Source organism: Osmerus mordax, chromosome 2 (assembly GCF_038355195.1).
Source record: "Osmerus mordax isolate fOsmMor3 chromosome 2, fOsmMor3.pri, whole genome shotgun sequence".
NCBI lineage: Eukaryota > Metazoa > Chordata > Actinopteri > Osmeriformes > Osmeridae > Osmerus > Osmerus mordax.
The window spans coordinates 203,294-216,697 of record NC_090051.1 but is presented as its reverse complement, the minus strand read 5'-3'; the positions used below and the strand labels follow the sequence as shown (position 1 = coordinate 216,697).

Below are 13,404 nucleotides of genomic sequence, written 5' to 3'. Positions count from 1 at the left end.
CCATCAGTCATTGTTACCCACTGTCGTATTGCGACAACTTTACCGCATACAAAAACAAAGTGAAAATTTTTCTGTTTTTGTATTGGGTAAAATTGGGTAAACACAACGATGGTTCGTTATGAACCTTTGGGTCATGTGACCCGAAGGCAGCACAAGTATTTGATCGGCCTAGCTACATACATTTTGAAGAAATTCATTTCTCCATGACTTGTAAATGATGCATACAAATAAATATATATATACTCAATATGTATTGTGTATATGGCTGGGTTATAAGTAAGTATAGATAACACAGACAACAAACTACTTATGAAATACAATAATTTATTAAAGAATTTTAAAATCCAGTTATAAAACATCATTTTGTGATTCGTTTTACTCCAAACAAGCAGAAATGATATTAGTTCAGTCATTATAAATGGGAAGCTATGAGCTCTGGTATAGCTGCCGGCAGCAGACCAGATTAGTCGATGAGAGAGGAGAGCCATGGATCACAGGTGGGTCAGTGATGCTGAGTGTGAGGTAAAGATTCATGCCATAGATCTGATCCACAGTTAAAAGAAGAATGAACACTTGATAACCAGATTTCAGTTAATTTGGGGGTATTATGTTTATACGTGCAGTTTTTGATAGATTTGTTATACTATACTCTCTGTATTGACTTTTGATGAGTGTGTTTTCTTTCTCTCTCTCCCATCATCAGCATGACATTTAATAAATACCCTGCCCTCCCCCAATCTTTGACACACTCAACATTTGACACAAATAATATCTTCCTTCATTAATGGATGTACAAAGCAATATGTGCTTGTTCTCTTTAAACAGTTTGTCATAAAACATTTCACTTGAGTTAAATACAGAGGACTAGTTCTATACTTGTTTCATGCAAAGAAAATCATAACTTGAAGCCAGTGCCTTTAGTGAACGTTGCTACGTTGTGGAAACAGTCATATGAGGTGCTGGGAATCTATTGGTTTGTTCAACTAAACTGTAAAAAAAAAAAAAAAAGTCATTTCACTAAAGACAGATTTTTTTTTGAGGCACATTTTACTTGTATCCCTTTGCCACCCAGATGCACCCAGGATGTCATAATCAAACACCTTTCAGTCCTCCAGAAGTGAAGTGCAATGCCAGGACTAAGACTTGCTGCCTGTCCTAAATAGCCACGGGAAGCTGTAATACTACTTAAGGCGTTAGCATTAGCGCTAGCATTAGCATTGAGGAAGGTTACCATCCCCAAGTGTGATGACAACAGTTGTGTTGCCCGTTGAAACCTGAGGGACTCTCCAAGCAGGATAACCTGTACTTATGATCAGTGGTGGAATCTACACAAAGAACATGTAAGGTTTACCTGTGTGGTTCAGCAACACTTTGGTCAACAGAGCCTTATTATGCCACTGTGAAACCATAAACAGAGTCTTATGAGGGGAGGATCTTCCAGTCAGTTCAACTTGCATCGTAATCTAATGCAGATGTGAAAATGTAGAACTGAAATGTAGGGGTGATATTTGCTAATGTAATATCCCTAAATCAAGGCTGTGTACATAACAGAAGATGTTCAGCTAAAGTGAAGCATCATACTGATGAGGTGAAGACAGCAGCCAATACTACAATATCAGGTTTGCATATGCAATGAGGAGCACCAACACCTCTCTATCAGAACAAGTCTGTGGTAGAGAGATTCTCTCTGGTGGGAATCTGCCATCCCCCCTGGGCAGTGGACGTCCGCCCCTCTTGTCTCAAGGCCTGTCTCTGGAGGACCCCGTCCTGGTGGCATCCCTCATCTTGTCTCAAGGCCTGTCTCTGGAGGACCCCGTCCTGGTGGCATCCCTCATCTTGTCTCAAGGCCTGTCTCTGGAGGACCCCGTCCTGGTGGCATCCCTCATCTGATCCAGTTGGTTCCGTAGCTGGACATGGATCTGAAACTGCTGCGCTTTTTCACAATCATGTTGATGTAGGCCTTCATGATCTTGGTGATCTCTCCCACCTGTCGTGATGCAAAATATTCACAGTCACCAGTTAGGAAAACAAGCTAATGTGCACAGTTATATAACAGTTTGAACTCTGACAGGCAATAAAAGCCTAATTTGACAAAACTCTGGAATGCTACAAAACATTTATGAGTTGCTTATTATGTCATTGTGTCATTATGTCAAGCCTGACATTTGACAGTAAGTGTGGGGTTTCAAGTAAAGGAGTTCTTGGTCTTACTCCTCCTCTTCATAGCGGTCTAACCTAAATCCTTTTTGGTTTTTAATCTTAATTTCAACAAATAATGCTAATCCTTTAATAAAAATAAAAAAAAAACGTACCTGTCTGGTTTCAAAGAACATCTCTCTCTCGTCCACGGTGATCTTATAGGTGTTGGGTTGTGGAGCGCCGAAGAAGATGATGTGTTCATAGGGGAAGGTCTCCAGTGGACGAGACTCTCCTCTCTTATAGACAGACACGTTCTCAGCGCTCACACTCAGCCACAGGTCATGAGGAAAACCTCCCTCTTTACACTGCAGACACACACGCATGCACGGACACACACACACATGCACTTGGTCAGACACCTGACTGATTATATAATCAATATATAATACATCAATATGAAAATGACAGTATCCTATCATCTTAATGGTCAGGATAAGGCCCCCTTTACCTCCACGTCGAAGAGCGTGGATCCGTATCCGTGCCACTCATTGATGATGGTCATGTATTTGAGCATAGCCTGGTGCTGGTCCAGCCCAGTCAGCCTGGACCACTTCTCCAGGATGCTGGTCCTGGTGGCTGACGTCTCCTCCTTCACCCACATCTCCAGCATCAGCTCCTCCTCCATCCTCTGCTTCTTCATGGAGCCTGTCTTCAGGCCCCGCCTCAGCGTCCCGTCCAGGAAGCTGGTTCTCCGTCGCTCCAGAGTGTGTCCTGTCTGCCCCGCCGGTCCTGCCCCGCCGGCCCCGCCCACCTTGGTGAAGTGCAGGATGCGGGTGCGCAGGCGGCCCACAGGGTAGACGGCATCCAGCGCCCAGCTGAGCCGGGTCTTGTCCCCGTGGAGGAACTGCAAGCGCAGTGCGGCCAGGTGCTGGAGGGTGTCCTCGGGTGCCGGGAAGTGTCCGCTGGTCAGGCTCTCATGTGCCTGCAGGGACAGAGGGAGGGTCAGTGGAGGGCACTAACTCGGCTAACTGATGCCAAACATGTCTGTCAGTGTGGGTGTCATCTGTGTTGAGACTGTGTGTGTTTGTGTTGTGGGACTGAAAATCTCCCATGATGCACATCTATGACCACATCACTACCAGAGTGGCTCTTTATACTAAATCCTCTCCATCTGAACATACCTACCTGTTCAAACATAAAGGCAAACTCCACTCCTTCCTTGGGCATGCTCTCCACATCCAGGAAGCAGTAGAGTTTAAAGTAGAGTCTCCACTGGCCCTCCTCCTCCACCTCCTCACTGCCTGACAGCCTGGAGACAGATCACAGATTACAATTCATTTCACTTCCCAGAAGTCTTCTTTCTCTCTTTTCTGTTTCTCTCTTATCTCATTCTCTCTCCCCGTCTTTCTCTCTCTCCCCGTCTTTCTCTCTCTCCCTGTTTCTCTCTCTCCCTGTCACTCTCTCTCCATGTCACTCTCTCTCCCTGTCACTCTCTCTCCCTGTCACTCTCTCTCCCTGTCTCTCTCAATGCAGACCTCTGGGGGAGGACCACTGACCACAATACCCATGTGAGATGACATGTAACATGACATGACAATAGCTCCAAGTTTACTTCATAGGCATTCAGTTTCAAAGCGATACATTTTGCAATATCATTGAAACAGCAGTGGTTGTCAGCTCAGAAGGGAAGTGATTTATCAGCTCTGACCTCTCAAACTTAGCGAGAACATCAGCCACAATGACACGGCTCTCCACAGCGCGGTCCAGCGTGTTGTTGTGTTCAAACAGAGCAAACATATTCCTGCTGTCCTCCATGGCCAGACCTCGGATAAGCTTCTCCACCACCTGAAGAAACACACACACAGACATTTCCATTTAGTCATTTAGCAGACGCTCTTATCCAGAGCGACTTACAGTAAGTACAGGGACATTCCCCGTGAAGGAAGTAGGGTGAAGTGCCTTGCCCAAGGACACAACGTCATTTGGCACGGCTGGGAATCGAACTAGCAACCTTCAGATTACTAGCCCGACTCCCTCACCGCTCAGCCATCTGACTCCCTGACATACACACGCACAAACATACACAGACACACACACAATCCCTGATTTTCTTCTGTACCGTCAATATGTACTATTTTATGTCGCTTTGGATAGTAGTGTGGGAGTTGACCCAGCCTACCTCCCCAGCAGTAGTGTGGGAGTTGATGGAGATCTTGCAGGAGCCTCCTCCGTGGCAGTACACAGTGGTGGTCATCTCCTGTCTGATCAGTAGGGCGGCAATCTCCTCCTGGGAGGGAACGTACTCCCTGGCCTTGGTCCTCTTCAGGGACTCTCCGATGAACAAGGCAAACTGCTCGATCTCAGTGGAGGGGTACAGCTCCTTGATCCTGGGGAAACAGAGCTCAGAAAGTTAACAGAGGAAAGAGAGAGTGTAAGAAGCGAGAGCGAGGGAGTGGAGAGAGAGTGTTAGAAGAGAGAGAGAGTGTGTGAGGAGAGTGTCTGATGAGAGAGAGTGATAGAAGACAGAGAAAGTGTTAGAAGAGAGAGAAAGTGTTAGAAGAGAGAGAGAGTGTAAGAAGAGAGACAGTGTGAGGAGAGAGTGTGAGGTACCTTTTGAGGTGGAACTTGAGATAGCGCAGGATGCCTCGGCTGGGCAGGAAGGTGCAGCTCATACAGGTGAGGAGGTGCCAGTGGGCGCGATTGGCAGAATTGTTGGGCTGGGGGACATGATTGGTCTGTTTGATCAGCTGACAGTAGACCTCGTCCCTGAGTGGCCGCAGGTCCTGGCAGGTCTGCAGGATGCCCTGGATGATTGGCACAGGGTCCGACACAGCCTCCATCTCCTGCAGAGAGTTGAAGATCTTCACCGCCTCATCCTGGAGGCTGGAATATCCCTTCTCGTTTTGCACTGTTACACAGAGAGAAAGAGAGAGATAGGAGGGGGAGAGACAGAGAGGAGAGAGAGAGACCAACCAATAGACACAGACAAACACACACACAAACAAACACAGACACACACACATAGACAGAGTGAGTGAGTGGATATTCACTACTAAAGACCTAAACCAAAGTCAGCATGATTTCATGATGATTTGACTGAATGTGTGACTCTCCAGTCAGGGTGCTGAGAGTGAACTCACAGTGGATGCTGACGTCCCCATAAGGCAGAGGTAGCAGAGGAGAGTGCAAAGGATGCTGGGTATATCTGAGGATGGGGTTCCTCCAGTAGGTCTGCTCCACAGCCTCTACATTAAGACTGCTCTCCTGCAGAGACACAAGAACAGATCAGAGATCGACTTGTAATGTCGAGCTGTACATTTTCATATTTTTGCATGTACAGTAAGCAAGTCCCACACAGTACTCCAAGAGAGACAACACAGTCTTTGAATAGGGCTGGAAGGCATCATTTGAATTGTAACACGCTTTGCGACACACACGGCACACAAACTCATTTAATTGTAAAATCACTCGACACACAGTGAGCTTTACTCTGGCTTCACTCACTTAACTACAGTGTGTGAGCCTGGCCACGGCAGGCCTCAGTACAGGACAGCTGCACACAGGAGAGGGCCGGGGTTAGCACGGTGCTACAGGAGAGGGCCGGGGTTAGCACGGTGCTACAGGAGAGGGCCGGGGTTAGCACGGTGCTACAGGAGAGGGCCGGGGTTAGCACGGTGCTACAGGAGAGGGCCGGCGTTAGCACGGTGCTACAGGAGAGGGCCGGGGTTAGCACGGTGCTACAGGAGAGGGCCGGCGTTAGCACGGTGCTACAGGAGAGGGCCGGGGTTAGCATGGTGCTACTGGCACTTAACGTGACATGAGACAAACACAGATGTTACTTAACATGATATTATGGATGCGGTAGCACAGATGTACATATTCCAGTACACACCTGTTACAGCAGTGTAGTTATGTTGATCTACTGTACTTCAAACATGATGGGTTGAGTTAGTGTTGTGGTGGTCATTTGAAGGTACTTTCTTTTGAGGCTTTTCACAAAGCATAACTCACTATATAAAATTAAATTAGCCTACCTTGATGTCCCTGATGAGCTGCTGGGTCGGTGTCTCGATGGGCACCTTGCTGTCGATGGCTCCCTGGGTGGCGGAGGCCCACCTCATGGCCTCGTTCAGCAGCTTGGTGTGGAGGCGGTATGAGTGCTTGCGTCCGTGAACGATGATGTTCCAGTAGCCTGGACAGTCAACACAGACATCCAGACAGAGCTAACGTGGTATGGCAACTCAGGAATCTTAACACACACAAATAGTGGTGCCTAGAATAAGGTGGTGCTACGCTAGCCAACTGATCACTGACCATCCTACTTATACTGTCCAGATATCTTCTACCTATAAGTTGCTGGGGTGAGGGATGCTGGGGTTTTTGGAGGGCAGCAGTTGGAATAATTAACAAAACTTGCGCTGCCTCTGTGTGGCCTGCGGTCATCCTCACCGGTGTCCTTGAAGACCTTCTCGTCAGGCTGCACGACGGAACACAGGCTGTTGAGGACCAGCGTCCCCAGCTTAGAGGAGCTCCGCTCCGAGGACTTGTAGTAGTCCAGAGAGTTGCTGGTCAGAACAAACCAGCGCTTCTTCAGCTTGAGAGAGCTGCTCTTCACTCCAGACCTCAGCTCCTTGTGCAGCCATCCTGATCGGAGGATTGAGGAACATTGAGAGCAGCACGAAACCAACCACAACAGTAATATATTTTATGGTTTACATGTAAAATGTATGGAAAGCTCATATGGAAGGCTCAGACACACCAAACCATACAAACCTTGAAGTGTGTATGTGCAGTAGTCCTACATCAACCATCACACACTCATCCCATCCCAGGCCCCTTAATATGCTGACTGTTCACACTTTTGAGGGCCGCTTTGAGTAAAATCTTTCTCTCCTACATAAATGAAAACACATTAATGGTACTGACCTCTGACCAGGAACTCCTGGCCGTCAATCCTAGAGTCTCCCTTGGGCTTTTGCAGCAGGCCGATCCAGTGGTGCATCTCCTCCGGGGTGTCAGAGTTGCAGTGGATCACCCGGTTGGCTGTGATGATCACAAAAGAGTTGGGCCTGGAGGAACATCCGTATCATGGGGTCAATGTCATGTATTCGAAAAGGAGATGCCGCAGCTTTGAAACAATAATTTTCTACTGGATGAGTATTCCTGGAGCATGTTCTTCCAGGAAAAACAGTCAATGAGATGGATGTCCAGGCAAGAGGATGTGATGAATCACTTCATACCTGTCAGGGTTGTCTGAGGCACAGACTGAGTCGATCAAACCAACATCCAGAGTTCCCTGCAACGAAACACAGACTGGTTAGTCCTGGTCCTCAACACCGTTGGTCTGTTGTGTGGTTCAGAAGCTGTAGCTCCAGGGTGGGACAGAGGTGGAGGTAATTGGACTGACCACAGCGTTCTTTGGGTTTGCCTGCTCATGATGCATGTCCACCAGCTGCTCTGGACTGGCACTGTGGACCCTGCTCAGCACGTTGAACCAGCCACTGCAGAGAGAGAGAGATGGGTAGAAAGGCAGACAAACGGACAAACAAAGTAGAATGTAGTTCCACACTGCAACTCCATACTACATCACCACTAGGGGGAGTCATATATTCAGTAAACCATCCACTGTAAAACAACAACTATCTGAAACTACCTATACTACCTCATATTATACACAAGGTGTGATATGGGTGCCTCACCTGGCATCTTCAGGAGTCTCTGCATAGATGTGATAGGTCCTTTCCTCCGTCACAATGTTTAGAGCGTTCTCCTTCTCGTGGTTGTCCACGATGTCTCTGTCAACAGACCCACAGACTCATAGCATCAGCTGAGACACTTACAGCAGACGACATCTTCTGGTGTCCAGGTGTCCCCAGAAGACCTCAGTTTGTGGTGAACATCTACATAGGTAAAGCTTCACCTTTGGGATACAGCATAAAACCTTACCAGACAAGGGACAGTTAGAAAGTAGTGAACATGTAGCTGCCAGCTTCCAAACTGTAACTGAGCAGGTCTCACCTTGCGGCCCGGATGTCGATGGTTCCTTTCAGTTTCTCCTCTCCGTCGTTCTCAAAGTACAGGAGCTTAGACTCCCGCAGGACAAACCAGCGCTGTTTCCAGTTGCGTCGGGACAGCGTGGACATCCCCCCACCCTTCTTGTAAAGCCAGCCAGACTTGAGGGCGTCCTGCTTGGCCCGGAACCACATGAATGTCTCGTCTTTCAGAACACACCAGCGTCTCCGCCAAGGGAGCATCAGACCTCCTGGAAGGAGGGGGTGGGAGGGAGGGGGAAGCAGGAGAGGGAGACAGAGAAAACAAGAGAGGGAAGAAGGAAAGAGGGAGAGAGACAGGGTGGAGAGGAGGAGATAAGAGAGAGAGAAAAAGGGGGTGAGAAAGTAGAGAGAAAGAAGAGAGGGGCAGAAGGGGGCAGTAGGAGAAGGGCTTCAGTTAGTTTTCTGACATCATATTTCACTTAGATTAAAGAAAATCATGATGTCCAGAGCCATACTGGAACACTGTAGCACATTGTTCTACAAACTGCAAATACATCACATTGTTATTTTCAGAGCCATTGTCTCCCCCACACACTTTCAGCAATTAGCATTGCTGAGCAGACTACACCACTCAAACACTGTCCAGGTCTGTGTCTGCTGTTCAGGGTCACGATCGGAGTTAGGGATGAGGTTAAGGATCAGGGCTTGGGTTCAGGGGTCATAGTCTGAGTTGGGGTCAGGGGTCAGGGTCAGTGGTAAAGTGGTGTACCCTTCATGTAGAGGTAGCTGTGGAAGTATGGTGGGGAGCTTCCATTCAGCAGACTGATCCTCCCGTTGGACACCTCCTCATCTGTGTCCACATAGCCGTCAATGTCCTCGTCACTGTCAATGAACTGACACACACAGACTTGTTAGAGAGGCAGGGCTCCGGAATCTGCGGTCTCTGCCAATATAGGTTAGGGTGAGGGAGTTTGGTGTGTGCAAGTATGTGTGTGAGTGTGTGTGTGTGTGTGTGTGTATGTGAACGTGATTGGGAGTGTGGGGGGGGCAGTCAGCAAGAAGGGACATGTTTTGAACAGATCTGACTCGAGAGGAGTGAAGATTCAAGACTAGGAGACGACTCCTCCCCAACAAAAGTCTATTGACAGATATTGTTGGAAAAGTTAAAGATGTAACTCTTTATTCTGTATAAAATGATAGTGTTTAGCTTTGTGTGCAAGGAGAGGCTACCCTTGAAATAACTCCAGGTTTATGTAAACATACTGGGCCCTTATCTTGACCTGGGGGAAGGGTGAGCATGTGTTTCAGACTAAGGCTGAGAGGATGTTTGGGGGGTTGAGCTTTTACGACACCAGAACCAGAGATTCAACTAGGGTTGATGACGCACACACGCGCCAGGTCGATGCAAGGAAGCCAATGAAAGAAGAGCCATGTGACATTTATATTCCTTTGTTTTAGCCAATGACTGTCAAGAGCGGTTTCTGTTTAAATAGGTTGCTAGCACAACATGCTAGCGGACAAACTTTGTAGCACAATGGCATGGGTTAGGGTTCTCTCTCTCTCTCTCTCTCTATTCTTCCCTCTGACTCTCCCTGGTTCCCTCCTTCCTTCTCCCTTCTAACCCTAACCCTAACCTCTCTACTTCAGGTCCTCCCTTGCCCATCCACTGCCTCCTCCTAACCCTCCTGATTTGAACTGACAGTGTTGCTTCCATGCCCTGCTGTGACTGGCAGTATCTAGGAACATATTCACACACACAGACACACACACAAGCAAAGCAAGAAAATCACAGCTAAAGTATTTCACTGTACCTAGCAGCAGGTTCATGCTTTAAAGTGTGTCATGTAGGGAGCCAGGAGGAAGGTGTGAGTGTGTTCCAGCATGTTTGTGTGTGAATGCATGTGTGTGTGATGAATGGAGTACTGTGTGCCATAAAACACATCTTGAGTAAGTTGTGGGATGAACAAGTATGTGTGTGTGTGCAAGAACATACATGTAAGTGTGTGTCAGTGTGTCTGAACATTTGTAGTAAGATGTGTGAGTGTGTGAATATTTGCAGAAAGGTACTTCTGTGTGAGCGTGAATCTAGTTAGAAGCGTGTGTGAATAGATGCACAACAATGTGTGTGTGTTTGTAAACATTAGCAGAAGCGTGTGTGAATAGATGCACAACAATGTGTGTGTGTTTGTAAACATTAGCAGAAGCGTGTGTGTGTGTCCTCACTGAGTCTGAGCTGCCCCTAAAGGAGTCCAGGCTGTTTTGTGTGCAGGAGGATTTCCTCAGCGCGTCCTGGCCCGTGGCATGGCCGTCGTTGTTGCTGGCTGCGTCTGTGGAGCTCCCCTGGTTCTCCTCATCCTGGTCGTAGTCCGACTCCGTGTCTGGCAGGATGCTGAACGATGGCTCCTCATTGGCTGACTTGTAGTTTGATGCCCTGCCGGCCTTGAAGTAGGCATATCTGTCCCCGTTGGTGAGGCCTGGGGGGGGACAGGTGGGTGGAGGGGGAGGCGGGGTGGGGGGTGCCAGGGTGGATGGAGAGGAGGAGGAGAGGTGCACTCCCTCAGCACAGTGGGCGGGGGGAGGGGGGAGGCTGCGGAGGACGTCCCTGTCCAGGGTGCTGATGGCAGGGGGAGGAAGCTCCGGAAGGGGGATGCACTCCTCAGCGTGGAAGCCCTCGTCCTCCTCCTTCTCCTCCTCCTCCTCCTCAGCGCGGGCCAGAGGGGCGCTGGAGTCGGACGGATCGTCATGGAGATTCTCCTCGCTAGACAGCGATGGCTCCAGGCCTCCAAAGTCCAGGAGCTCCAGGAACTCGGTGGCCACACGTGACGCCTCCTTCTCCAAACGGAAGATCTCCGCATCTCTCTGCTGCCGGCGCTCCTCCCTGGAGATGTCCCCTTGCAACGAGACGCCGTCCTCGTGCTGGCGCTGCAGGCGCTCTATCTCTCGCTCCAGACGCAGGATCTCCTCCATCTGACGGCTCTCCTCCAGGGAGGTGTGGGCGGGGCCAGCAGGCGCAGGCGCAGGCACAGGCACAGCCTTCTGATTGGACAATGGGTTCACAGAAAGAAGAGAAGGTGAATGGAGACAGGAAAAGAGAGTGTAAACCTTAGTCATACGCACCATCTCATTCATGGGATTTTGAGAACTTTTTACATTTAGTTAATTTAGCTTTTAGTTGCATTTCTTCAAAGAGACTCAGATACAAATAGTGCATGTAGAAAGTACAGCGAAAAATCAAGGATCAGAAGTAACAGTATTTCCATGATCAGTCAAGGACTGTATTTTACCAGGCAACAATAATAACTATAAGATTGTATGAGATGAAATTACCTTTTGACAAGCAGAATTCTTCAACAGAGAGTTTCTAAGTATAGGAACAAAGCAGGAGCATTGTTATAAGGTTTCACAATGACCTGAGTCCTGAAGGATAAAGTAATACAGGGTCTCTAAGCTTGGAGGGCACAACTGACTTTTTATTTACCTGTGCTCCACCTCTCTCCTATGTAAGTCCTCCTCTTCCTGTTGGAGTTGCAGGGACTCTACCTGCTTCCTCTTTCCGTCCTCCTCCTCCATCTGCCTCAGTCTCTCCACCTCCTCTCTCCTCCTCTCCTCCTCCTCCTGCTGTCTCCTCTCTTCCTCCAGCTTCCTCTCCTCCTCCTCCACTCGCCTCCTCTCCTCCTCCTCCTCCTCTCTTTTCCTCTCCTCTTCCTCCCTCTTCCTCTCCTCTTCCTCTCTCCTCCTCTTCTCCTCCAGGAGCTGGCGGTATCGTCGACGGGCCAGCTGTCCTCGGTGTTGCGTCTGCAGAATCAGGGCGGTGGAACGCAGGCGCAGGAACCCTCGTCTCCAGAAGAAGGCACGGTAGTTCTTCTGGATGGTGATAGTGCTGGATAGGACCCTCTGATAGTGTTTCCTGTATGGGAGAACACAGGAGGAAGACTATATTACAGTGTTTCCTATGGGAGCAAATCTGAATCTGAATCAGCTTTATTCGCCAAGTAAGTTTACACAAACAAGGAATTTACTGTGGCAGGAAGGTGCATACGATAAACATATAAGAATCTTAAATATAAAAAGTAGAACATGTACAACAGTCAAAATAATTCTAAACAATACAAAAAAAAAAGAAATAAGATAAGATAAGAATTGCAATATGACGGTTGATTTTGTGCAATGTGCAATAAGTGATAAATGGACTTTATAAATGTGTTAGTGACAGTTGGGAGTCTTTAGCCTTGTTGGTGAGGCCAGCTGCAGATGGAAAGAAACTGTTCTTGTGGCGTGAGGTTTTGGTCCTGATGGACCGCAGACTTCTGCCGGAGGGGAGTGGCTGGAACAGTGTGTGTCCAGGGTGGGAGGAGTCGGCCACAATCTTCTTTGCTCGCCTCAGGGTCCTAGAAGTGTGCAGGTCCTCGAGGGATGGCAGATTGCAGCCGATCACCTTCTCAGCAGTGCGGATGATACGCTGCAGTCTGCTCTTCTCCTTGGCCGTGGCTGTAGTGTACCAGATGGTGATGCAGGAGGTGAGGATGTGTAGAAGTGCACCATCACTGTCTTTGGCAGGTTGAATTTCTTCAGCTGCCGCAGGAAGAACATCCTCTGCTGAGCTTGCTTGGTGAGTGAGCTGTTGTTCAGTTCCGCCTTGAGGTCCTGGGAGAGGATAGTGCATCAGAGATTAGCCCAATGAGGGTGGTTTCATCCGCAAACTTCAGGAGTCATAGATGTGTTTCCCAGCTTCACGCACTGCTTCCTGTCCGACAGGAAGTCTGTGATCCACCTGCAGGTGGAGTTGGGAACGTTCAGCTCGGAGAGCTTGTCCTGAAGCAGAGCGGGGATGATGGTGTTGAAAGCAGAGCTGAAGTCCACAAACAGGATCGTGGCGTAGGATGCCGGGTGCCTCTGGGGTGGGTAGGTGTGGGGTCAGGATGGTCCAATTAACTTTCAAATCAACAGTAAAACTCGTTCAGGTCGTTGGCCAGGCAAGAGTGGGGGGCTCTGGGCTTGTAATTGATGATCTGCCTGAGCCCTCTCCAGAGAGAAGCAGGTGGACCATGGCGTGGTCAGAGTGACCCAGTGCTGCTCAAGCTGTACTGAGACAGCCATGTCTCAATACAGCTGCAGAATACCTTACAATGTTTCAGGTACAATCAATATTATATTGTTCCCTGTAGGATATGCTACTGCTACAGTAATATGCCATAGTCCCAGCCTAGGGTTGTGTATATAGTCACAGGCTGCTAGAACAAGACAGTAACAGACACTACTGGAACTCCCTGTG

General features: G+C 48.6%; 1 protein-coding gene across 1 annotated transcript in view; it reads right to left on the bottom strand.

Moving 5' to 3' along the window:
- Positions 1-304: 304 nt before the first annotated feature.
- The window catches only part of myo10l3 (myosin X, like 3), an 84,497-nt gene continuing 71,397 nt past the window's right edge, over positions 305-13,404 (bottom strand). Inside the window, exons 23-41 of the mRNA XM_067250611.1 lie at positions 11,611-12,039; positions 11,460-11,493; positions 10,356-11,168; positions 8,902-9,025; positions 8,158-8,401; positions 7,839-7,934; positions 7,547-7,640; positions 7,380-7,435; positions 7,066-7,208; positions 6,589-6,783; positions 6,174-6,331; positions 5,280-5,403; positions 4,750-5,047; positions 4,319-4,526; positions 3,848-3,984; positions 3,325-3,448; positions 2,648-3,121; positions 2,313-2,504; positions 305-1,987 (exon numbers count right to left, since the gene is read on the bottom strand). Of these exons, the coding sequence (XP_067106712.1) occupies positions 1,883-1,987; positions 2,313-2,504; positions 2,648-3,121; positions 3,325-3,448; positions 3,848-3,984; positions 4,319-4,526; positions 4,750-5,047; positions 5,280-5,403; positions 6,174-6,331; positions 6,589-6,783; positions 7,066-7,208; positions 7,380-7,435; positions 7,547-7,640; positions 7,839-7,934; positions 8,158-8,401; positions 8,902-9,025; positions 10,356-11,168; positions 11,460-11,493; positions 11,611-12,039 (4,048 nt within the window). The 3' untranslated portion in view covers positions 305-1,882. The remainder of the gene's footprint in view (positions 1,988-2,312; positions 2,505-2,647; positions 3,122-3,324; positions 3,449-3,847; positions 3,985-4,318; positions 4,527-4,749; positions 5,048-5,279; positions 5,404-6,173; positions 6,332-6,588; positions 6,784-7,065; positions 7,209-7,379; positions 7,436-7,546; positions 7,641-7,838; positions 7,935-8,157; positions 8,402-8,901; positions 9,026-10,355; positions 11,169-11,459; positions 11,494-11,610; positions 12,040-13,404) is intronic.